This window comes from Mauremys reevesii, unplaced genomic scaffold (assembly GCF_016161935.1).
Source record: "Mauremys reevesii isolate NIE-2019 unplaced genomic scaffold, ASM1616193v1 Contig96, whole genome shotgun sequence".
Taxonomy (NCBI): domain Eukaryota; kingdom Metazoa; phylum Chordata; order Testudines; family Geoemydidae; genus Mauremys; species Mauremys reevesii.
In genome coordinates, this window is record NW_024100913.1 from 71,064 (window position 1) to 95,868 (window position 24,805).

Below are 24,805 nucleotides of genomic sequence, written 5' to 3' on the forward strand. Positions count from 1 at the left end.
CTCCACTTGAACCTCTCCTCCCCCCATAATCCCCGGCCATGGGGCTGTGCTATGGAGGCCTTGGACAGGCCATCCACATGAGGGTGAATGTCACCTGTCCCTCATGTCAGTGCTCGAGAGCCATTTCCCTGGTGGATTCACACAGAATGACATCCGGGCAGGTCTCTCTTCGGCTGTAATTACTGGCATTAATCACCGGAGTGCAGGGGTTATTGGGGTGACTTGTTTCCCCACCCCTTCCTGGGTAACAGACTCCCACACAGCAGTACTCCAGTGGCCTTACGCCAGTGCTTTGGCCTGACTCCGGCCTCAGGGGTCCTTCCAACCCTTCTCTCAGGCGGCTTTCCAGCCTTGGTGGCTGGCAGGGAAAGCCAGGCTGCCCCTGTATTCTGGGTTCCAATCCAGGGATGCTGAAGCAAGCAGTTCAGCTCTACTCCCTCTCTAGGTCATATCTTCCCTCAGCCAGTCTCAGTCTAGGCCATCCCCAGGCCATCCCCAGGCTCACCCCTCCACAGACTCTTCCCCCATCCCAGGCTCTGCAGAGTTCTCTCCAGCTCCTGTACCGAGCCACCTCCCCCAGCCCTACCTCTTATTAACATCTTCAATCAGTAGCTCTCAAAGCACTTTAAAAGGAGGTCTGTTCATTCCCTCTGAAACACCTGGCATTGGCCATTGTCGGAAGACCGGATACTGGGCTAGATGGACCTTTGGTCTGACCCAGTGTGGCCGTTCTTATGTTACAGCTGCTCAGTCTCCTTGATACCTGTGATGTCATAATCCCGCTCAGTTCTCCAGTCTTCCATGCAGTCTGGATGGAAAGACAGGGTAGATGTCACCTAGTGAGCTGGGCCTGTCAGAGCAACCTGTGTTCAGGCAGAGAGGGGCTCCTGGGAGAGCAGAGTCAGGGCTCCGTTAAGAAGCCGGAGACAAGGGCCCGGCCTGAGTGTAACCCACGAAACTTTGATTACACCCGTACCCGTAATAATTCCATTGTATTGCAGGGACAGTGAGCAGGTTCAGTCTGTTCCGACAGCGGAACTCCCACCTGTGGAGTATGCAACTTGGGACAGGTGCGGATGCCAGTACCCTGAATTGCTCCAAATTGGAGGAAAGACACCACAGTGTAGTAAAGCTGCTCAGACTAAACAAAAAAATTCTTCTGTTGATAAGGCGACAATCTGTGAGTTAACTAAGACGCCTCATAAATCGAGACATGCTCTTATCATTACAGCAATACAGCACATACCGGTCAAAGAAAAATAACAGAATCTAACATACAGATTTCTTCAGTACTGAAAGGTACACGGGCCAAGCAGCAAGCACCCTGTTCTTTGAATAGGCTGGGATCCTTCTCCTGGCAGTTATCTGCTTGCTGCAGGTAGCCAAAGCAGGCCTGTGAACATCAGCCCTCAGGGCAGAGATCTTCAGCGCCCTTCCGATACAGCTGTCTCTCACTGGGGCTGGCTGAACCGGCGGAACACGTTGGCACCTCCTTTTTTAAAATGTGGGAGTGGAATTGGCCCTCCACCGTTGGAGATGCCCTACTGAGCATGTGTGACCCAAAGCAGCCCTCTAGTCACACCCTACATGCGATGGTAATAATCTTTGTACAAAATATGCCTTGTGAGGTACCCAATGGTTTCCCCAGGAATTGAAATTAGGGGAGGTGTTTGAATTTACAGGGCGGGGGTGTCAGGACCGATGAGATATATAAAAGAGATATGAATAAATTAAATATTTTGTTAGGATGATGCAAATTTAACCTAAGGATAATGCAAGTGACACCAAGATATAACACGTCTAGATTTCTAAAAACATATACATTTTTTTAAAAAAATGTATTTAATTTAAATAGACTTTTGAAAAGTAAGCTATCATGGGATAAGAGGGAAGTCCTCTCAAGGATCAGGAACTGGTTAAAAGATGGAAAACAAAGGGTAGGAATAAATTATCGGTTTTCAGAATGTAGGGAGAGAAATAGCGGTATCCCTGAGGGGTCGGTACTGGGACCATTACTGCTCAACATACTCATAAATGATCTGGAAAAATGGGTAAACAGTTGAGGTGGCAAAATTTGCAGATGATACAAAACTATTCAAGGTAGTTAAGTCCCAGGCAGACTGGGAAGCGTTACAAAGGGATCTCACAAAACTGGGTGACTGGGCAACAAAAGTGGCAGATGAAATTCAATGTTGATCAATGCAAAATGATGCACATTGGAAAACAATCTCAACTATACATACAAAATGGTGGTGTCTAAATTAGCTGTTAACACTCAAGAAAGAGATCTTGGAGTCATTGTGGATAGTCCTCTGAAAACATCCACTCAATGTGCAGCGGCAGTCAATGATTCCTAACATTCTGTTTGCTTTTTTAAAAAGAACAGGAGTACTCGTGGCACCTTGGAGACTAACAAACCATGCTCTGAGTGTCCCTAGCCTGTTTGCCAGAAGCTGGGAATGGGGAACAGGGGATGGATCACTTGATGATTCCCTGTTCTGTTCATTCCCTCTGACGCACCTGGTCTTGACCACTGTCGGAAGACAGGAGACTGGGCTATATGGACCATTGGTCTGACCCAGTATGACCATTCTTATGTAAAAATTAATTATAAGAATACAAATGTTTAGTACAGAAACTCCCCAACATCATGACCTCTCAAGATAGCAACAATGTGAGATAACAACCTTGGCAAATACTGCATTTTAAAAATCTTGGCCTACTAGGAAACATATTTATATAAGTTTCCATTCCCAGTGAATAATCTTGGATTCTGGAGCAAAGTCACTAAAATGTAGTCCATCAAACAAATTTTTATTTAACGTGCCCCTTATTTAAGCCGTCGGAGGTGCTTTCACGTGAGTCCACCTCCCAGGTGGGGGGCAAGAAGGCACCTTGCTCGTTCCTCCAGCTGCTCACTGTTCGCTCTGGCCACGGCTCTTCATTCACTCCACCACTCTGTTGCCAATGGCCCTGCGCAGTCACCTTCTGCTGCCACCTGCCACTGTGACCTCTGCGAGTTGGTCTCTTGAGGTTCCACCCGCTCTCAGTGATTTCAGCTGAACTCTCCGTGGGGGAACCTCGCTGCTAGTGCAGTCTGGGCTGTCTTTTACACAAAAACACTGTCCCCACAGGAACACTGTCCCCACAGCAGGACTAAGCACGTAGAGCTGATTATCAGTGATTTCAGCTGCAGTGGTCACTTAACAGAACAAATGACTATCTATGGAGCCTAATCAGCTCTGTCTTTAAACAGTGGAGAGGGACAGGTCCCCACCCTCTCTTTTGATGCCCTCAATCAGCACAGGCTAATACAGTTCTACTGCCTTTTACTCATACAATAAGAACAACAACATTTCATTCCCAACCCCACCCCCCGCATTCAAGTGATTTGTAACCCAACCCCAGCCAAAATCTATCACTTGGGCAACACAGCTCTGTTTGCTGGATACCTAGGTAGATTAGGTGTGAATGTAAATACAATCTGGTCCTGAAGCCTTTCCCTGCAGCCTCCAGCTCATCATTAGTTGTCAGGGAGAGCTCATTGAGACTTTGCTTACAAATCATCATTTAAAATTATTAGGTTGGCCAACATCATGGAAATGAATGAACTGGCATTATCATAAAAAACAACAGCTGTATAAGGAAGCTAGTCTAGGTTCATACTTTTCACATCTATTATACTTTCAGAAACACGTATTTTAACATACACTGTATATGCTTTTAAAGTATGTATTAATGTTTCAATTTCAATTCAAATTTCCAAACAGTCACTAAATTGGCAGGTTTCAGAGTAGGAGCCGTGTTAGTCTGTATCCACAAAAAGATCACGAGTACTTGTGACACCTTAGAGACTAACAAATGTATTTGAGCATAAGCTTTCGTGGGCCCACTTCATCGGACGCATAGAATGGAACTTATACTTCGGAGATATAGACACATACAGAGAACATGAAAAGGTGGGAGTTGCCCAAGCAACTCAAAGAGGTTAATTAATTAAGATGAGCTATTATCAGCAGGAGAAAAAAACCAAACTTTTGTAGTGATAATCAAGATAGCTCAATGGATCGTGTGGTGTGTCCTGGATGGAAGCTGGAGGCATGTAGGTAAGTATAGCGGTCAGTAGGTTTCCGATATAGGGTGGTGTTTATGTGACCATCGCTTATTAGCACAGTAGTGCCAAGGAAATGGAGCGCTTGTGTGGATTGGTCTAGGCTGAGGTTGATGGTGGGATGGAAATGGTTGAAATCATGGTGGAATTCCTCAAGGGCTTCTTTTCCATAGGTTCAGATGATGAAGATGTCATCAGTGTAGCTCAAGGAGAGTAGGGGCGTTAGGGGATGAGAGCTAAGGAAGCGTTGTTCTAAATCAGCCATAAAAATGTTTTGCATACTATGGTGCCATGCAGCTCCCCACAGCAGGGCCACTGACTTGAAGGTATATATTGTCCACAAAGACAGCAGGGGAAGGAGATGGGTAGTGAACAGAGCAATTTACATTTCAGCAAACACAAGTGGAGGGAGGGGGAGAGCACATGTACTGTTGACAGACCCTGGTTGCTGGCAAGCAGGATCAAACCTGGGACTTCTGGCATGATCCTCTACTGCATGAGCTAAGAGCCAACTGGCTGCTAGCTAGGGCTGTAGGGCAGACTCATTTAACTGTCTCTAAATGGTCTCAGTGCCACTAGAGAGGACAGAACACCACACCCGGGAGGTGTGTGGGTTACATACTTCCCCTCGCTGAGGAAGCACGTCCCGAGCTCAGAGACTTCCCGGTTAAAATCCCAGATGAGCCCCGACTTGTAACATTGACAGACCCCTGTTGGTGGTGAGCGGGATTGAACCTAGGGCCTCTGGAACTTACTGCATGAGTCTCTACCGCATGAGCTAAAAGGCTGCAGCGCAGACTCATTTTAGCCCTTTCTCATTAAGTGGTCTTGGTGCCACTAGAAGGGACAGGACACCACTCCCAGGAGGTGTGTGGGTTACACACGGAGCCTTCACCACCAGACTTCAGGTCACCTTCCTCACAGCTTGGATAAACTTGGCTTTGAGGGGATCCTTTAGAACAGTGGCTCTCAACCTTTTCAGTCTACTGTGCCCCTTTCAGGAGTCTGATTTGTCTTGTGTACCCCCAAGTTTCACCTCACTCAGAAACTACTAGTTTACAAAATCAGATCTAAAATACAGATGTGTCACAGCACACTCTTACTGACAAATTGCTGACTTTCTCCTTTTGCCTGTATGAAATGTTAACCTGTACTTATTTCGCTAGTGCTTGTTATGTAGCCTGCTGTAAAACTAGGCAAATATTGACAGGACTTGTGGACCCCGTGCCCCTGGTGGACAACCACTGCTTTAGAAGAATCAGCTTCCAAGACTCAAGGGGCTAGAAAAGAAAGGGGCAGACAACCCCACATTCTTTCACCTAAGAAAACAAAACCACCAGCACCTTTGGGCCCCTGGAAGAGAGCCTGAGCAAGGGGGGAGCCAGGCACCACTTTGCTGGGAGACTGTGGCTGAGAGAAACCATCTTGAACAGAGCCCGTGTGAAATAAGGCATACATCTATATTGGTGAGAGTAATTAATCATTGGAACAATTTACCAATGATTGTAGTGGATTCTCCATCACTGACCACTTTTAAATCAAGACTGGATGTTTTTCTAAAAGAGCTGCTCTAGGAATTATTTTGGGGAAGTTTTCTGGCCTGAGTGATACAGCAGCATTCCGGCCTTGGAATCTATGAAAGCACCTTCCAAAGGGCAGTACGGGTTAGTAGACTATTAAACACATGAGGAAACTGAGGTACAGAGAGGCAACTCATCCAGGCTCATGCAACAGGTCAATAGCAGAACTGCGACTGCACTGAGGTTTCCTGACTGCCTAGCCAGTGCTCTGCCCATTGGAACACACTGTCTCCTCGATAGTACATTACATTCCCTGAAAATAAATTCTGAATAAATAATTTCAGAAAATAAATTCTGAAATAAATTCATGCTAGCAATCAGATTTCTTGGAGTTCTGCTCATCCAATCAGGGAACAGAAGTCAAGTCATATGACCTGAGTGTCCAATCCACACACTGTGCATTTTAACTAGCAAACTGGTTCCTGAAGCAGAATTATTCATTGAACTCCCCCCGCGATTATTTTTGAAATAGGGATAAATTTGAGTGCCCTGGTAGCTTTTAGGGAGAATTTGTGAAGAGGCAATGGGATGGGTTCACAGCTTAAATTATTCCCCACGAATTAGTTGCTTGGCTGTAAAGATAAGTGCTTCCATACCCCGCACATATCGGCAAGAACTGCCGACCCAATACATTCAAACAAGTCAGGCGTCCCGAATCATGAGATTTTAAAATTATCTGGGGGATTCTTTTGATTTGCCTTATACTTTTTGAACCATTAGGGGGGTCCCATTTTGAAGCACGACGGGCTAGACATTTACTATTTTTTAAATGAAAGTGGAGATTCTTGCGTGCTCGGGGATGGCCCCACTCCGGGGTACTCTCTCTGCACCGGCCGCTTCCCTACCCCTGATCAGCACATTAAGTTCAAACCAAATACAATTTATTGAACAGCAACTGTAAGGAAAACAAGGAAAAATGGAAGAGGGTTAAGGGGAACAAGGGACCCGCCCTGTGGGCTCGGGGGCACCACAACCAGCGTCTCTGGGATGTGAGGGCAGATCACAGCCTGTTCCTCACACTCCCGGCTAGTCACACCATCAGTCTCATTGAAGCCCCAGGCCCCGCTTTCATCTTGGAATCTGGGGTTAAACGTCATACCCCAAGGAGAGTCTCTTATCATCAGTCTCTGTGTCCCAGGACAACAAGCACTTGTTCTCAGCCACTTTGGCCCATGCTTACAAGGCCCACTGGTTGCTAGGGAGATGGTGGAATTAGTGGGCTCCTTCTGTTAATGGGCATGCTGGCAGGGTGGGATTCAGTAGTATCGAAATCGGAAATAGTATAAGGGACCTACCATCAATCAAACCCTAACCCTTCTCCTTGGCCACTTAAACCCTGCCCCTTGACCCCTTAAGCCCCGACCACCTGTCACTGGAAGTCCCACCCATGGGGAATATTACTTCTGGGGTCAAGGAGGACACATAACCGGAAGCCAAGGGTGTCATGTGACCCCTCTAAGAACTCCTCCCACTGCCCTCTACCAATCAGGAGGGGGTTCGCCCCCATAGGCCTACCTGGAGAGGGGATTTGACCAATCAGGGGTGTTCCGGGGCATGGTGACCCATCCGGAAGAGGTTCGTGTGACCCCTCTAAGAACTCCTCCACTGCCCTCTGCGAATCACGATGGGATTCAGCCACACAGCACCGCCCTGAGAGCAGATTTGACCAATCGGTGATGTTCCAGAGCGGGGTGACTTGTCCAGAAGAGAGTCGTGTGACCCCTCTAATAACTCCTCCCAGCGCTCTCTGCCAACCAGAGCGCATCACCATCACCCCATAAGACCCAGCAATCGGAGCAGAAGAGGCCATCTTTTACCAAGGACGCGTGCTTTAGAAATCGTGGAAACATGGACTCCTTCACCACCCTGGTGAGAACTTCAGACTTTGTGTTAGCCCCGAGGGCCTTTGGACTTGTGTGGAGAAAGCGCTACATGAGCGCAGTTCCCATGAGGGCCCTTGACTCAGCCATTGATGGATACGCCAGAACCCGAAACCCAAACCCTCGTGAGGCACCCCGATGAGCATGAAGGCCTCTCATTTAAATGTGTCAATATGAATGTGTCCCCCTTCATATTTGTGTTAGTAAAAGACGGTACCAGTAACAGTCATTTCTACACAGGCAGCTCTGTTAAAGAAAATATATTACACCCCCGGGGAAGTTGGGCGCTTCGGCGGGGTGAACCCTCTTTCTCAAGTAGCCAGAAAGCATAGCAAAACTTTGAATAGAAGACAGGTAACAGCTTGGCTTTCAGACAGGGACACTTACACTTTACACATTTCCACCCCACCATCAATCTCAGCCTGGACCATTCCACACAAGAGATCCACTTCCTAGACACCACAGCACTCATAAACGATGGCCACATAAACATCACCCTACTGACCGCTATACTTACCTACATGCCTCCAGCTTTCATCCAGACCACACCACTCGATCCATTGTCTACAGCCAAGGTCTACGAAACAATCCCATTTGCTCCAAGCCCTCAGGTAGAGACAAACACATACAAGATCTCCATCAACCATTCTTACAACTACAGTACCCACCTGCTGAAGTGAAGAAACAGATTGACAGAGCCAGAAGAGTACGCAGGAATCACCTAATACAGGACAGGCCCAACAAAGAAAGTAACAGAACGCCACTAGCCATCACCTTCAGCCCCCAACCAGCGGCGTATTATCGCCTAGGCCAACAAGGCTTAGGCCTAGGGCGGCAAATTTGCTCACGCCCCCTCCCCAACTCTGCCCCTTCCTCAAATCCCTGGCCCGCCTCCTCTCCCAGGCGCCCCATGCTTCCCCCCTTCCACCTCCCTCCCAGGCTTGCCACGCTAAAGTGCTGGGAGAGAGAGAGAAGTGAGTAGCGGCACATTCAGAGGAGGCAGAGCAGAGGTGAGCTGGACCCACGGGTGCGGGGAGTAACCTGGGGGCCGGGAACCGCCCCATCCCAGCTCATCTCCGCTCCACCACCACCATCCCCCGAGCTTGCCACAACTCCCCTTCTCCCCACCCCCTCCCAGTCTTGCCGCGGGGGAGCAGAGGTGGGCTGGCGCGCGGGGTGGGGAGGGGGCGCGGCAATTTTTTGAGGGCCTAGGGGTGGCAAATTTGTTAATCCGCCACTGCCTCCAACTAAAACCTCTCCAGCGCATCATCAAGGATCTTCAACCTATCCTGAAGGACGATCCATCACTCTCACAGATCTTGGGAGACAGGTCTGTCCTCGCTTACAGACAGCCCCCAATCCTACAGCAACCACACACCACACAACAAAACACTAACCCAGGAACCTATCTTTGCAACAAAGCCTGTTGCAAAGTCTGTTCACGTATCTTTTTAGGGGATACCATCATAGGACCTAATCACATCAGCCACGCCACTAGGCACATCTACCAATGTGATAGATGCCATCATGTGCCAGCAATGCCCCTCTGCCATGTACTTTGGCCAAAGCGGACAGTCTCTACGTAAAAGAATAAATGGACACTAATCAGACATCAAGAATTACAACATTCAAAAACCAGTCGGAGAACAATTCAATCTCCCTGGCCACTTGATTACAGACCTAAAAGTCACAATATTACAACAAAAAAACTTCAAAAAGAGATTCCAACAAGAGACTGCTGAATTGGAATTAATTTGCAAATTGGACACCATTAAATTAGGCTTGAATAAAGACTGGGAGTGGATGGGCCATTACACAAAGTAAAACTCTTTCCCCGTGCTTCTTTTTTCCCCCACTACAGTTCCTCACATCTTCTTGTCAATTGCTGGAAATGGGCCATTTTCATTACCACTACAAACAGTTCTTTTTCTCCCCTGCTGATAATAGCTCACCTTAACTGATCCCTCTCCTTATAGGGTGTATGGTAACAGCCATTGTTTCTTGTTCTCTGTGTATATCTATATCTTCCTACTGTATTTTCCACTGCATGCATCTGATGAAGTGGGCTGTAGCCCATGAAAGCTTATGCTCAAATAAATTTGTTAGTCTCTAAGGTGCCACAAGTACTCCTGTTCTTTTTTGCACTTTACACAAACCGGCTCAAATACATTTTAAAAGAAACAAGACCATTGGTTCAGATGTGGATGTGCAATGGCAGGCAAATTTGGTGGATATGCACCAGTTCTCCAAATGCAACAGCGGTTTTAAGTACATCTTAACAGTGATAGACATTCTATCCAAATATGCCTGGGCCTTAGGTCAAAAACACAAGATGAGTGGTGAGGTATCCAAGGCCTTTCAAGCTATTTTCAACAAAGGTCACATGCCTCTCCCTTTGAGAAATGCGACCACGTGAGACTACCTAAAACCAAAGGAGCTTTTGAAAAAGGTTATGAAAAGACTTTTACCGATGAGATATTCCTTGGGCATGCCTAGCCTTGCTCAAAACATGTTTCAACAAGCACAGACATGTATTTTGTGATAATTTTCACAGCCATGTTACCCAATAAAGCACCCCAGGTGAGGGGTTTAAAGACAATTGATGTTTGGTGTTTTTAAAAAAGACCAATTCAGAAAAAATTACTCAGATTATTTTTTTTAATTGAAATAATCGCTCGTGAGGTCCCCTAAATAATCCCCCCCGAGGGGGATTCCACTCCCCCTCCCTTTTCACAAATATCACCAAGTCAGTGTCGTGGTACAGGCACCACTCTCGCAACCTCTCTAGGAGGTTGTATAGTTCTAAGCGGGCAGAAGCGGTGGTGAAACAGGCTATGAAGACGTTGGTATTGCCAGAGACAGAGTACCGGTCTTTTGCATGCTTCCAAGACACACACACGGTTTCATCGTCGATAAACTCACAGGATGAAACCTTGTAATTGGGAGAAAACAGGTACTGAAAGAGTGGAGAAATTGGAGAGGGTCCAGAGAAGAGCAACAAGAATGATTAAAGGTCTTGAAGACATGACCTATGAAGGAAGGCTGAAAGAATTGGGTTTGTTTAGTTTGGAAAAGAGAAGACTGAGAGGGGACATGATAGCAGTTTTCAGGTATCTGAAAGGGTGTCATAAGGAGGAGGGAGAAAACTTGTTCGCCTTCGCCTCTAAGGATAGAACAAGAAGCAATGAGCATAAACTGCAGCAAGGGAGGTTTAGACTGGACATTAGGAAAAAGTTCCTAACTGTCAGGGTGGTTAAACACTGGAATAGATTGCCGAGGGAGGTTGTGGAATCTCCATCTCTGGAGATATTTAAGAGTAGCTTAGATAAATGTCTATCAGGGCTGGTCTAGACAGTATTTGCTGCTGCCATGAGGGCAGGGGACTGGACTCGATGACCTCTCGAGTACATACAATAATGGCAAAGTTCTTGTTTCAGGCTTAGAACAGTGATAGAATAAACTGCAGGTTTAAATTAAGTCTCTGGAGTCCATCCCCAGCTGGGACGGGTCATCAGTTCTTTGTTCAGAGCTTCAGTTTGTAGTAAAGTCCCTTCAGAGGTAAGAAGCAGGATTGAAGACAAGCTGGAGATGAGGCATCAGCCTTTTATAGTCTTTTTGAGGTGTAAGAACACCTCTTTGTCCTTACTGTGGAAAATTACAAGCAAAATGGAGTCTGGAGTCACATGGGCAGGTTCCTGCATACTTTGCTGACTTACAAGGTGCATCTGCCTTCTCTCAATGGGTCAATTGTGTAGCTGATGGTCCTTAATGGGCCATCAAGCAGGCTAGGCAGAGCTAACACCAACTCGTCTGGGATGTCACCCAGAAGCATAGCATAAGTTTGAGATACAGACAGGATAGAGCCAATATTCATAACTTCAACTACAAAATGACACATTCATACAGACAGCATAATCATAACCAGCAACCCATAACCTGGTCTTAGACCCCTTATATGACCCCCTTTACAAAAGATTTGGTGCCACTACAGGACCTTGGTTGCAATCATATTCTATACGGTCCCAGTTCAAGTCAAGAATGTGACACAAGCATCTTCCGGTTTGGTCATTTTCTTTAAAACACAGCCAGGGTCTGCACTAAATTGCACAGCATTTATCAAGGTCACCCCTTACGCTAAATGTTCTTGGGTAGGCACAGACATTACGTAGCATAACCTATGGCAAGAACAGTGTTTAATAAGCTTTCCAAACATAACTCAGCACACAGGCGCGGAGCTTGAAGTTTAGATCTACTGAAGTCCAAGTCACACAGTCATGGTGCCGTTGGGCTGGCGCATCTATGACACAGCCCTCACAATCTTCAGAAAGCTTTTCCTAAGGCACTGATTAAGGACAGCATAAACAGCAACACGCATAATAGTCCGCATGACTTTTTTACGCTCACGACGTGGCCTTGGCTCAGTTAGTTCCATGCCAAGCCTCCTAAACTCCTCATAGCCGTCATCCTTGGAGTCCTCTTCAACAATTTGTACCGGCATTGAGCAAAAACAAGGAGAGCCCGGTTCATCTTCGCTGCTTCATGCAATGCTGTCCAGGGCCTCTGGGTCCTCTAGAAAGGCATCGTCAAGCTGTGGAGAGATTTTCAGAAAAGAAACAGTGTAAGCTCCCACTCCTTGTTTTTAAATATACAAATCCACCCCACCCCCTGGTTCCTAACCCCATTACACCCCATCATCAACAGTCACTTCTTAATCATTCATTTACCTGAGCAATGTCTTTTCCGTTCACCTTGTCCTCCGATGACTCCCCTGAGCTGCGTTCACCTTCCACCTCTAGGGGGGGCGGACAATGAGAGGCCATCACACTCATCGGTGTGCCTCACGAGAGTTTGGGTTTCGGGTTCCAGCGTATCCATCAATGGCTGAGTCAAAGGGCCTTGTGGGAACTGTCGCTCATGTAGCGCTTTCTCCACACAAGTCCAAAGGCCCTCGGCTAACACAAAGTCTGAAGTTCTCACCAGGGGTGGTGAAGGAGTCCATGCTTCCACGATATCTAAAGCACGCGTCCTTGGTAAAAGATGGCCCCTTCTGCCCCGGTGCTGGGACTTATGGGGTGATAGTGTTGTGCTCTGATTGGCAGAGGGCGCTGGGATGAGTTCTTAGAAGGGTCACATGACCCTCATCTGGACAGGTCACCCCGTCCCAGAACACCACCGATTGGTCAAATCTGCTCTCAGGGTGGTCCTATGGGGCCAAAACCCATCGCGATTGGTAGAGTGCAGTGGGAGGAGTTCTTAGAGGGGTCACACGAGCCACATCCGGATGGGTCACCCCACCCTGGAACACCCCTGATTGGTCAAATCCCCTCTCTGGGTAGGCCTATGAGGGCGAAACCTGTCCTGATGGGTAGAGGGCAGTGGGAGGAGTTCTTAGAGGGGTCACATGACATACTTTGCTTCCGGTAATGTGTCCTCCTTGACCCTGGAAGTAATACCCTGTGGGTGGGACTTCTGGTGATAGGTGGGCGGGGTTTAAGGGGTCAAGGGGCCGGGTTTTAGGAGTCAAAGTGCCGGTTTGTGTTTGATTGATGGTAGGGCCCTAATAGTACTACTGGACACACTTAGAGGCCCTTGCCTTCCAAAAGGGTGGCTTTGTAAATTTAGTATCAGCTCTTCTTGAAGGAAGGATTGATTCTTGAAACGCATGAAGTAAAGTAATAAATCCAGTGAGCTAGCCACACCCTCAATCTCATCCAAGCTCCCAGGCCCCCCTTCATCTTGGAATCTGGGTTTAAATGTCATACCCCAAGAGGAGTCACGTATACATCAGTCTCTGTGTCCCAGGACAACAAGCCATTCTTCTCAGCCACTTTAGCCCATGCTTACCAGGCCCACTGGATGATAGGGAGAGGTTGGAATTTGTGGGCCCCTGCTGTTAGTGGGCATGCTGGCAGGGTGAGATTCAGTAGTATGGAAAACGGACACCCTTGGAGGCCCTTGCCTTCCAAAAGGGTGGCTTTGTAAATTTAGTGTCAGGTGTTCTGGATCGAGGGTCCTTGGACATTCGGGACTTCACTTTGTGTTGCAGCTTGCTGAAGGTTTGCTTCAGGCACATGAACATCTTTTGGAGAACTTTGCTCCTTGAAGGGGATGGTGTCCTAGCTCTGGAGGCCTTTGGTGACTTTGAGGGAGAACCGTCAGGACTCCAACTTGCTTTCTCCCCAGCTTGCGAAAGCCCTGTTGTACTCGTTGCAACGGACACCATCTTTGGTTGCTTGCGGGGAGCCCATTTCCCCATTCCATCCTGCGTCTTGCTCTTGTCTGCTGGAAGGAGCCACAGCACTGGCATCTTATTGCGGTTGGATGATGCTGAGGAGTCTCCTGGAGTCCATCGCTGTGGAATTCCATGGGATCTTCCCGGCAAGTCAGCACCTGCAGAGCCAGCTGGTCTCTTTTGTCGATGCTTACCACACTTCTCGCAGACTCTGATTGGTGGCTGGTCCCTGGAGAGCTTTGAATTCACAGTTCCATTGAACCCATGTGAATGCACGATGTCTCGAACACCATGCAGCTCAGCAGATGTCTCCTTTGGAGTTTTCTCACCCTTCCTCTTTCCTGGATATGCCTTGCGGCACTGCTGGCAAACTGAGACCTGGCCCGCCAAGGGGCTGGAGCTGCTCAACATTTCCATCAGCTGCTTGATCTGCAGGTCGTGTGCAGCCTGCCCAGCAAGGAGAGAGTCAAGGGTGGATCTTGTTAGCTGCTCAGAGCCTGGTGCCTCTGGGGCAACCTGGTGCCATTGGGTCCTGGGGAGATCTGCCCTGCTCTCACCTGCTTGTGCCCCTGGCCGCAGGCAGGAGCCTTCTCCCAAGAGAACCTTCCTCTCCATGTGCAGCTCCAGCTTCTCTTCAGTCCCTTTGGTGCCGCTCACACTGGTAAGGGGCTTTCTTACTCGCTCCTATACATTTGGAGTGTCGCTGCGAGTGTCTTCTCTGCTACTGTGGTTCCTGGAGGTGGCGATGTCAGACCCACCCCTGCTGGCAGAGTGCAGCGCTGTGGGTTAGTCTGCTTTCCTGCCGCGCCATCATTCCTGCCCGTCTCCAGGGTGATATCTTCCACTGGCGTTGGAGGACGTGTGGAAGAAGAGGAGCTTGTGCTTCGCCTCCCCGTCTGCAGGAAATCGGTCTCCATCTCACTGAACTCCACACGGGCTCCCCTGGCTGGGACGGCGTGAGGCAGCTTTGCCAGGGACTCTCTGTCCAGGGTGAGCAGCCCCCTCTGCATGACCGGATGCTGATGCCTTATGTGGAGTTCGATGGGGTGGTCAGGCTTTTGTCCCATCACTGGGAATGCCACTGTCCTGTGCTTGCCTGGCTCCCTAGGGGGGTGGAGTGGCCCAGGCAGGGCAGTCTCTCTCCGGAGGGGAGCATCTCTGTGCGACTCTCGCACCATCTTAGGAAAGGCCTTCGTTTGGATCTGCCAGCATTTCTGAGCCACGTGATCCTGCAGCTTGACCACCGCTGTGGGCACAAGCCTGGCCAGGATGGCATCAGGGGATGCCATGATCCTGTGGGCCTTTTGCGGCAGGGCTCCCCAGGGGCAGACACATGGCTCCTGGATCTCCTGTGCACGCTGAGGGCTGGTGTTGGATCTGAAGGGCTCCGGGACCTTTGCTGGAAATCCACATTTGGGCGGATCTGGGTCTACTTCCAATTGCTGCTTGGTGTCCCCCTCACCCAGCAATGGCTCCCCCGGGATGGGGGTTTGTGGAGCCCCCAGTCGCCTCTGCAGATGCTTCTGCCGGATGTTGAAGTCTGAGCTATGGACTGAAGTCTGGTCCAGACCCATGGTCTGCTCTCCCCGGTCTTGTCTGCTGTGGGCAGGAAGCCTGGAGAGAGGCTGGGCTTGGATGGGATGAGTGGATGCTTCCCAGCTCGCGAAGGGCATGATCTCCCCTGTGTGGCAGAGGGGCTCCGACTGAATGATGGCGACTTCTCTCAGGGAAAAGGAGCTGGGACTCCAGAGGGCAGAGGTGGTGGATTCCATAGCGGAATAGGAGAACTGGCTCATCGCGGCTGTCGCCACACTCGGCCTGTGGGAGAGAGCAGACAGGGACAGATGGGACATGGCCCTGCTGAGCAAAGGCAGGGCTTGGGCACAGCCTTCCAGAAGTAGTGCAATGGGGCAGTGCCTAGGCATGCATTGCACACCACAGCCTGACACAAGGACATCAGCTGGGTAACGAAGGACTGAGAGGGGGAGCCGGCACTCATTTTATCTAGAACGATAACCCTTCACACACGCACATGTGCAGCACCTAGCACAATGGGGCCTTGAGCATGATTGGGGACCTAGTGCTATTTTAACAGAAAGATTAGCTAACAACAATTGCTTTGGGTGAGGAAGACGTGAGCATGTGTGTGTAACCCTCGCCAGAGGAGGTTGTGAAGGCCAAGATTATAAACTATAAAAGGAACTGGATAAATTCATCAATGGCTATTAGCTAGGATGGGCAGGGATGGTGTCCCTAGTCTCTGTTTGTCTGAAGCTGGGAATGGGCGACAGGGGACGGATCATTTGATGATTCCCTCTTCTGGTCATTCCCTCTGCTGCACTGGCATTGGCCCGTTTTGGAAGACAGGATACTGGGCTAGATGAACCTTTGGTCTGACCCAGTCTGGCTGTTCTTATGTTCTTACATTCTAACCCACTGGAAAACTGTCCTCTTCTAATGGCTGATACACTAGAGGCTAACAACCTACTATTGCTCCCAGTTAATGGAGTTTCTCCGGTGGTGGAAGACTGTGCTATGGTCCTGAAAGTCCTGGGTTTGAACCCAGCTGATGACTCATGTTTGGGGTGTATCACAGGGTGCCCCACTCAGTGCTTGTCTGGAGCCTACTCCGGGGATTAGCTCTCGAGGTCAATGCCCCTTCCAATTGTCACATGTGGTCACATCATCTCTCTGTCATTCCGGGAACTGCAGTGTCCCCTTCTTGGCTAGGCCACTCAGCGTTTCCCCCTCTTCCAGGGTACAGTCCTTCAATTGCCTGTCACTCCCACAGTGACCCAGACAGTCCTCCTGTTCACTGCCCCGCCGGTCTGGGCTGTGCCCTCGGTGGCTGGTAGGGAAACCTGGGCCCACACTTCACACCGGGCTCCAGGCCAGGGACCCTCAGCCCAGCAGTTCTGGGCTTTCCTCTCCCAGCCTGGACTGCTTCCCACTACTCCTGGTTCCCCTCCTTGCTCTGGGTGCACCAGCTCCAAACACTCCCCCCTCTTCCCAGGGAGGGGCTGCCCTTTCCCAGCCGCAGCCCCTGTCTCTTGCCAGCTTCCTGGCTTTATAGGCCCCGCCTATTCCTGCCCAGCTGAGCCTGCTTGCAATCAATTCCCTGCTCCCTGGCTCTTCCTCCAGGTGCACCCTGTGGAGTTCATGGGCCTGCCTGGCCACCTGAGCCCCTTCCAGTCCTATGTGGGGGGACACCCCCTCACAGCGTGTCATTGGATTGCTTTTTCTTTCAGACACAGCACGGGCAGGTTCTAGACAGTCGCCTGCTGGCAGATATTGCCGTACAGAAGGATTTGATCCTACTCACAACCCCAACTTGTAGTCTCTGCATTTCATTTCTGATAATCCCTCACCTCACTTTCAGTGGTACCTCACCTGTTATTTTAGGATGCTGGAGTGTCTGGTTTTCCCTGCTCCCTCCTCTCTACATTAATTATCCCCTCCCACCCAGCCCCCAGTCTGGTGCCCCCACTCAGTTGCCTTACGGAATCAGAACTGCATCCAGGTGTCTGGCCACGTCCTGTACCCTCCTCTCAACGAGCCTGAGGCTGTGAACCAAGGGGAGCTTCTCCAGGGGCACAGGGCAGCTGTGGAACAGAGAGAGCAGATAGCTGAGTGCAGGCCCTGCCCTCAGGCCCTCTTTTACCCAGAGGGGTGGCACCGAAAGGCTCCCTGTCCCCTTCTCCACTGAGGCAGCCTCCTCCCCTGCAATGCCCAGGCCTTTGATGTTCTGGGTTGGGGTTAGCTGGATTGTTAGGTGATTCCTGTCTAGTGCTGAGGAGGTGAGCGTCTATCCTGCTGGCTGCATATGTGTCATGTCCCTCCCACAGAAGCTAATCGACAGATAGGATAACAGCCTAATCTAGCTACCAACTATGCAGCTACTTCTTTAGCTCTAAGGGGTGCTTTATGCTGCAGAGCTGAAGGTCCAGAGTTCAAATCCTACTTGGAACCTATGCTGGGGGACTGGAGGAGGGGCCATTACCCAAGTGAAGCTGGATCCCCTACTCACCGTACCAGAAAGACCAGCCTTCCTCCTGACCTCTCCACCTCACCTCCCCGGGGTGCACGGAGCTGCTCCCAGAAAACATTTTCTCCCGCTTTTGGGAGGAGAGGATGGTCCAGTCCAGTTGACACAATCTACCCCTCCCCCCCACTGCCCCAGGTTAAAGGAGCCGTATGATGCTGGAAGAAGGGAATGACCCACTGTACGAGGCGTGGGGGTGGATTAGAGATGGCAACTTCTGCAGGGTGGGAATGAATTGCAGGAGTCTAAAGGAGAAGAGTTGCCTGCGTGGTACATAGGTCGGGGCAGGGGAGGGATTACTCGGGCTACTGCCCCTGGGTGGGGATGAATTGCATGACGCTAAAGGAGGGGACTGACCCACTGCAGATTCATGGAGGGGGGCATTGCTTACCACGTCTCTGGGGATGCACCAGCCTCCTCCAACTCTTCTGCACAGCGTCCAAAAGCTGCCAGAAGTGAGACATAAAGGAGACATTGAGCTGCTTGGGCACCCTCTGCTTCCTAGCAGCCTATTGCCCCAGATTTCAGAGGCAGCCTGTGAACGGAGCCCCAGCCAGTGCCTCTGCACGGCTCTGGGCACGACTGTGCCTTTGCAGGAAGAGGGGAGGCAGGTGGGGGAATAGACCCTATTTCTCTGCTTTGCATGGGGCCTGAGTCTGCCACCGCAGCTGTGGGGTGAGGGGCTGCTTACCTTTCGCTTTCTTTTTTGTCTTTCTGGGCCTCCTCTTCCTCGGAGAAGCCTGCCACACACAGAGAAAGCAGCAGGGTTAGAAGAGAACTCCTCAATAAACCTGGGAGAACAATGAGCCAGAGGTGATTGCCATGTGGGGCCAGAGGGAAATTTTTCCTTCTGGCAGAGTATTGCACTCTGAGGCATCATGGGTAGGTATTGTGCTTTCCTATGATGCAGCCAATATAGGGCACAAAGCACAACCCATAACAGGGGTCACTGGAACACTCCAGGGGTTGGAGAAACAGGGATTGCTGGTACCAGGAGCCTGCAGAGTTTATAAGCATTGAAGGCGAGAGCCTGCAAAGTTCTCTCTCCTGCAGAGATGATCAAACTCTGCAGGTTTTAGGATTGCAGAGTATGCAACTAACCCCAGATACCATGCACGGAATTCAGACCCTGGGGGAGAAATCCGACATCTGGACAACAGTGTTTCCTAGATACATATTTAGGGAATGCATGATATCGGGGTTTTCTCTGCAGCCATTTGGGATGGCCATGCTACTCCTGAGAGATGAAGCCATGAATGGCTTATGCAAATCCTCCCAAACAAGTGCTGATATAACCCCTAGATCATCCTTAAACGGCAGCTGTTTTACACCAAAAAACAACAACAACAGAAAAAGGATCAGGATATCCTCCAGGGAGATTTGGATGACCTTGTAAACTGGAGTATTAGTAACAGGATGAAATTCAATAGTGAGAAGTGTAAGGTTATGCATTTAGGGATGACTAACAAGAACTTTAGTTATAAGCTGGGGACGCACCAGTTGGAAGTAACGGAGGAGGAGAAGGACCTAGGAGTCCTGGTTGATCGTAGGATGACTATGAGTAGGCAATGTGATGTGGCGTTAAAAAGCTAATGCGGTCTTGGGATGCATTAGGCGAGGTATTTCTAGTAGGGATAAGGAGGTGCTAGTCCCGTTATATAAGGCATTGGTAAGACCTCATTTGGAGTACTGTGTGCAGTTTTGGTCTCCCATGTTTAAGAAGGATGAATTCAAACTGGAACGGGTACAAAGAAGGGCCACTAGAATGATCCGAGGAATGGAAAGACTGTCGTATGAAAGGAGACTTGAGGAGCTCGGTTTGTTTTCCTTAACCAAAAGAAGGATAAGAGGAGATATGATTGCACTCTTTAAATATATCAGAGGGATAAATACCAGGGAAGGAGAGGAATTATTTCAGCTCAGTGCTAATGTGGACACGAGGACAAATGGATATAAATTGTCAGTCAGGAAATTTAGGCTTGAAATTAGACGAAGGTTTCTAACCATCAGAGGAGTGCAATTCTGGAACAGCCTACCAAAGGAAACAGTGGGGGCGAAGGACCTCCATGACTTTAAGATTAAGCTAGATAAGTTTATGGAGGAGATGGTATGATAGGATAACGGGCTTAGTCAATAGGTCAATTAAGTGCCACACTGGTAATTAGTACAATGGGTCAATGATAGGATATTGTTAGCCTTTTTCCAGAGGGTATGGCTGGAGAGTCTTGCCCGCATGCTCGGGGTTCAGCTGACCGCCATATTTGGGGTCGGGAAGGAATTTTCCTCCAGGGTAGATTGGCAGTGGCCCTGGAGGTTTTTCGCCTTCCTCCGAAGCATGGGGCAGGGGTCGCTTGCTTAAGGAGTGGGTGGATCGGCTTATGTGGCCTGCATCTTGCAGGAGGTCAGACTAGATGATCATAATGGTCCCTTCTGATCTTGAATTCTATGATTCTATGAACAGTTTGGCATGAGCTCAGTCCACTTGCCTGAGAGCTGCAAAGTTTCTTGAAGGTAAACTGCACTGCTTGCAGCTTAACTAGCCAGGTATTCCTTTCACAGGCTAGATCTTTCTCGCCTGGGCTCGGCCCCTTCCCTCCTCCCCCACAGTTTAGTTCCTTTAGTTCTCCAGATGTTTTCAGCAGGCTTCCTTTTGGGGCAGGGAGGTGGTGGAGAAGAACCTAGATTAACTCACTTCCAAGCCTTCAATAGGATTTGGCTATGACAGGAATCCTTTGTCTCCCAGTTTGACCCCACGGCCCTCCATCCTAGTGGAAAAATACCACCAGTCCAAAATGATGTCCATCTGAGGGAACTGGGATTGTTTAGTCTGCAGAAGAGAAGAATGAGGGGGGATTTGATAGCTGCTTTCAACTACCTGAAAGGGGGTTCCCAAGAGGATGGATCTAGACTGTTCTGAGTGGTAGCAGATGACAGAAGAAGGAGTAATGGTCTCAAGTTGCAGTGGGGAAGGTTTAGGTTGGATATTAGGAGCAACTTTTTCACTCGGAGGGTGGTGAAGCACTGGAATGGGTTCCCTAGGGAGGTGGTGGAATCTCCTTCCTTAGAGGTTTTTAAGGGCAGGCTTGACAAAGCCCTGGCTGGGTTGATTTAGTTGGGAATTAGTCCTGCTTTGAGCAGGGGCTTGGACTAGATACCTCCTGAGGTCCCTTCCAACCCTGAGATTCTATGGATTCTATAATTCTATGAGGTGACATGATCACATGACCCTGCAGTGTCAAAGCAGCATCCCAGGAAACTTCTCAGGAAGGAGGAAGATTAGCATCTTCCATGTCCTATTGTCCTTCCTAATGGCCCATCCAGGCTGATTGCCTACTGTTTGGGGGCATTCCCCCTGGTGCAAGCACTTTTGTAATTGATACAGAGCCCATATTCCTAACTTCAGATACAGAAATGATACATCCATCCAAATAGGATAATCCCATTCAGTAAATCAGAACCTTTCCAAGGATATCTCACATGACCCATCTTGCATAAAACATACCTTAGTTATGCCATATTCCTAGAACAATATTTCTATGAAGAATATGGGGCGTAATGTCACAGGGGTGAAGAAGCATGTGGACAAGGGCGATCCGGTGGATAGAGTGTACCTGAACTTTCAGAAAGCCTTTAACAAGATCCCTCATCAAAGGTTCTTAAGCAAAGTAAGTTGTCATGGGATAAGAGGGAAGGTCTTCACATGGACCACTAACTGGTTTAAAGATAGAAAACCAAAGGTAGGAATAAATGGTGAGTTTATAAAGAGAGATAAATAGCAAGGTCTCCCAAGGATCTGTACTGGGACCAGAGTTCTTCAACATCTTCATAAATGATCTAGAAAAGGGGGGAAACAGTGAAGTGGCCAGATTTGCAGATGATACAAAGCTAAAGATCGGTAAATCCAAAGCTGAATAGGCCCTCCTTGTTCCCAGATGTATAAATCTGTGTTGGGCTGTGTGAAAATGCATGTTGTTTGAATGGGCCCCATTTGCCAAACAAACTCTCCAGAACTCTCTGCATGACTGCCCTGTCCTCATCGTTATTTGCCATTCTGCCAATCTTCCTGTCATCAGCTCATTTTTATCAGCATCAATTTTGTATTTACTTCCAAGTCATTGAAAAATATTGAATAACATCAGACCTAGTACTGATCCCTGCAAAGCCCCATTAGAAACACCCACATTCGATGAGCCCTTTGACAATTACTTTTTGTGATCTATCAGTTAGCCATTAGCCTGTTCTCAATCCCTTTAACCTGTGCTCCATTGATATTGTATAGTGCTAATTTTTAATCCAAATGTCCTGCGGTTCCTGGATGCCTAAACAGGGGAATCTCAAGTTGGAGGAGGGAGGTTATTTTACCTCTGTATTTGGCACTGGTGCAACCACTGCTGCAATTCTGTGTCCAGTTCTGGTGTCTAACATTCAGGAAGGATGTTGATAAATTGCAGAAGGTTCAGAGAAGAGCCATAAGGATGATTAAAGGATTAGAAAATCTGCCTTATACTGATAGACTTTAGGAGCTCAGTCAATGTCGCTTAAAGAGGTTAAGGGTGGTTTGAGGAAAAGTCTATAAACACCTACATGGGGAAGAAATAATGACAAATGGGCTCTTCAATCTAGCAGAGAAAGGTCTCACATGGTCCAATGGCTGGAAGTTGAAACTAGACACATTCAGACTAGACAGAAAGCATCCATTTTTAACAGTGAGAGGAACTAACCAGTGGGACAATTTACCAAGGTCATGGTGGACTGATTCTCCATCACTGGCAATTTTTTAAATCAAGATTGGACATTTTAATTCAAGGTATGCACTAGGCATGATTGTGGGGAAGTTCTTTGGCTTGTGCTAGACAGGAGGGTCAGACTAGAAGATCACAATGGGCCCATCTTGCCTTGGAATCTGTGAAAAACAACACCTTCCAAAAGTCTAAGTTTGTCACATCTATGTTTGACATGGCCCATTTTCCATGAAACATTGTTAACCTGCTTTGAATATATTCCGTCCTTTAATTCTTTATTGATTGAATCCCATATTAGTTTGTCCATTATTTCAGGCTAAGTGGCCTATAAGAAGCTGGGTCAACCTCCTGAACCTTTTTGAATATTGACAAAACATTAGCACACTTCCAGCCTTCTGGAATTCCCTCAGGAATCCTACATTGGTTAAAAAATTAATGTCCGTGGGCCAATAACCTCCTGAGCCAGCTCTTTGAGGACTCTTGGGTGGAGATGATCCGAGCCTGCTGATTGAAAACTACTTCTGTTTGGTTCCTGCATTCAGCTGGCATCAATCCAGCCTTTCCATCTCTCAAGGAGTCTCACTTACCTCAGATCTGGCAAGCCTGATCACAGCATAATACACAAGAAAGAGCAGCAGGATCCTTAGGCAGGAGGCAGAGTTGAGAAAGAGGAGGAGTGATCTCATTTTGCCGGGCTCAGGCACTAAGAATCACAGATACGCTCAAAGCAGCACCAAGTACCCAGGCTACACCTGAGGGCAGGTTGCTGCTCTGGCATCAGGCAGGCGCTGATGTCGTCTCTAGGTCACAATGAGGCTGCTCTCCTGTAATCTCCCTCTAGCCTGTGAGGTGTCAATGCTGTATATAGATCAGGAGATAGGATGGGGCAATCGCCCAAGGGGGCTGAGCTGCTGAGCTCAGAATAAGGCAGGAGAGAGGGCATCAGGTTTCCCAGGAAAGCCCTGGGTCTTTTCCGAGCTCTATGACTCTCAAGCCCGTAGGCAAGGGACATTTTTTCCCTACTTGTGGGAACTCCTAAAACCCCTGTGACTGAGGCAGAATCTCCCAGCCTGAAGTGAGAAGCAGCCCTGAAGTGATTATCTAGTGCTACGAGGGCACAAAAACGTTCACGGTATCGGCAGCCCAAGCATTCCAAACCCTTGAGCTGGGTCCCACCAAAATCATGAGATTGGCTTCCAAATAATGAGATCTTCAAAAAACATTCATCTGGGGAACTCTTCAGTTGCCTTCCGGTGTCTGAGCCGCTAGGGTGCACTCAATTCACGTTCTCCAGCTTCTCTTTGCAACCACGGGGGATTAAAATTGGCTAACAAATAAAATAAAATAAAGAGTAGAGATTCTCAAATAAATCACTTGACTCCAGCAGTGGGTGCTTTAAGAAAAGCCCCCTATATCATAAGATAATAAAGAGCCCTACCTCTTATCTAATATCTTCAATCAGTAGATCTCAAAGCACTTTGCAAAGGAGGTCTGTAGCATTAGCCCCCTTTTTGAGATGGGAAACTGAGGCACAGAGCAGAGCAGTGACTTGCCCAAGGTCACTCAGCAAGACAGTAGCAGATTCAGGACTAGCACTTCAGTCTTCTGAGTTCTAGCTCGTGCTCTATCCACTAGGCCACAGTGCATTTGAAGGAAGGGGTCATAGTCAGTACATTCCTGTATTGGTTATTTTGGGCTCTTCCAATACCATTGGGATTGAAGTTACACATTTTGACCAAGGTCGAAAAGAAACAAAAGGCAGTATTTCTTCACACAATGCACAGTCAAGCCAGGGAACTCTCTGCCAGAGGATGTTGAGAAGGCCAAGACTATAAGAGGGTTCAAAAAAGAACTAGATCATTTCATGAAAGATAGGTCCATCGATGGCTATTAGCCAAGATGGGCAGGGTTGCCACACCATGCTCTGAGTGTCCTTAGGTTCTGTTTGCCAGAAAATGGGAATGGACAGTAGGGGATGGATGACTTGATGATTCCCTGTTCTGTTCATTCCCTCTGAAACACATGGCATTGGCCACTGTCGGAAGACCGGATACTAGATGGACCTTTGCTCTGACCCACTGTGGCCGTTCTTACATTACAGCTGTTCAGCCTCCTTGATACCTGTGATGTCATAATCCCGCTCAGTTCTCCAGTCTTCCATGCAGTCTGGATGGAAAGACAGGGTAGATGTCACCTAGTGAGCTGGGCCTGTCAGAGC

General features: G+C 48.6%; 1 protein-coding gene and 1 long non-coding RNA gene across 2 annotated transcripts; both read right to left on the minus strand.

Annotated features, from left to right (window-relative positions):
• Positions 1-14,388: 14,388 nt before the first annotated feature.
• LOC120395118 lies at positions 14,389-18,263 on the minus strand. The gene is made up of 3 exons (XM_039519283.1): positions 18,237-18,263; positions 17,304-17,405; positions 14,389-15,621 (listed from the first exon to the last, which is right to left on the minus strand). Exon 3 carries the CDS (start codon positions 15,597-15,599, stop codon positions 14,478-14,480), a length of 1,122 nt encoding a protein of 373 aa, XP_039375217.1. The 5' UTR covers positions 15,600-15,621; positions 17,304-17,405; positions 18,237-18,263; the 3' UTR covers positions 14,389-14,477.
• Positions 18,264-18,280: 17 nt separating this feature from the next.
• Positions 18,281-23,380, minus strand: LOC120395119. Its single transcript, XR_005592475.1, has 3 exons — positions 23,175-23,380; positions 18,537-18,585; positions 18,281-18,291 (listed from the first exon to the last, which is right to left on the minus strand). It is a non-coding gene; the product is annotated as an uncharacterized LOC120395119 (long non-coding RNA).
• Between the last annotated feature and the right edge of the window lie 1,425 nt (positions 23,381-24,805).

Coding starts and splice junctions, on each gene's coding strand:
- LOC120395118 (XM_039519283.1), bottom strand. CDS start 15,599: ATGAGCCAGTTCTCCTATTCCGCTATGGAATCCACCACCTCTGCCCTC.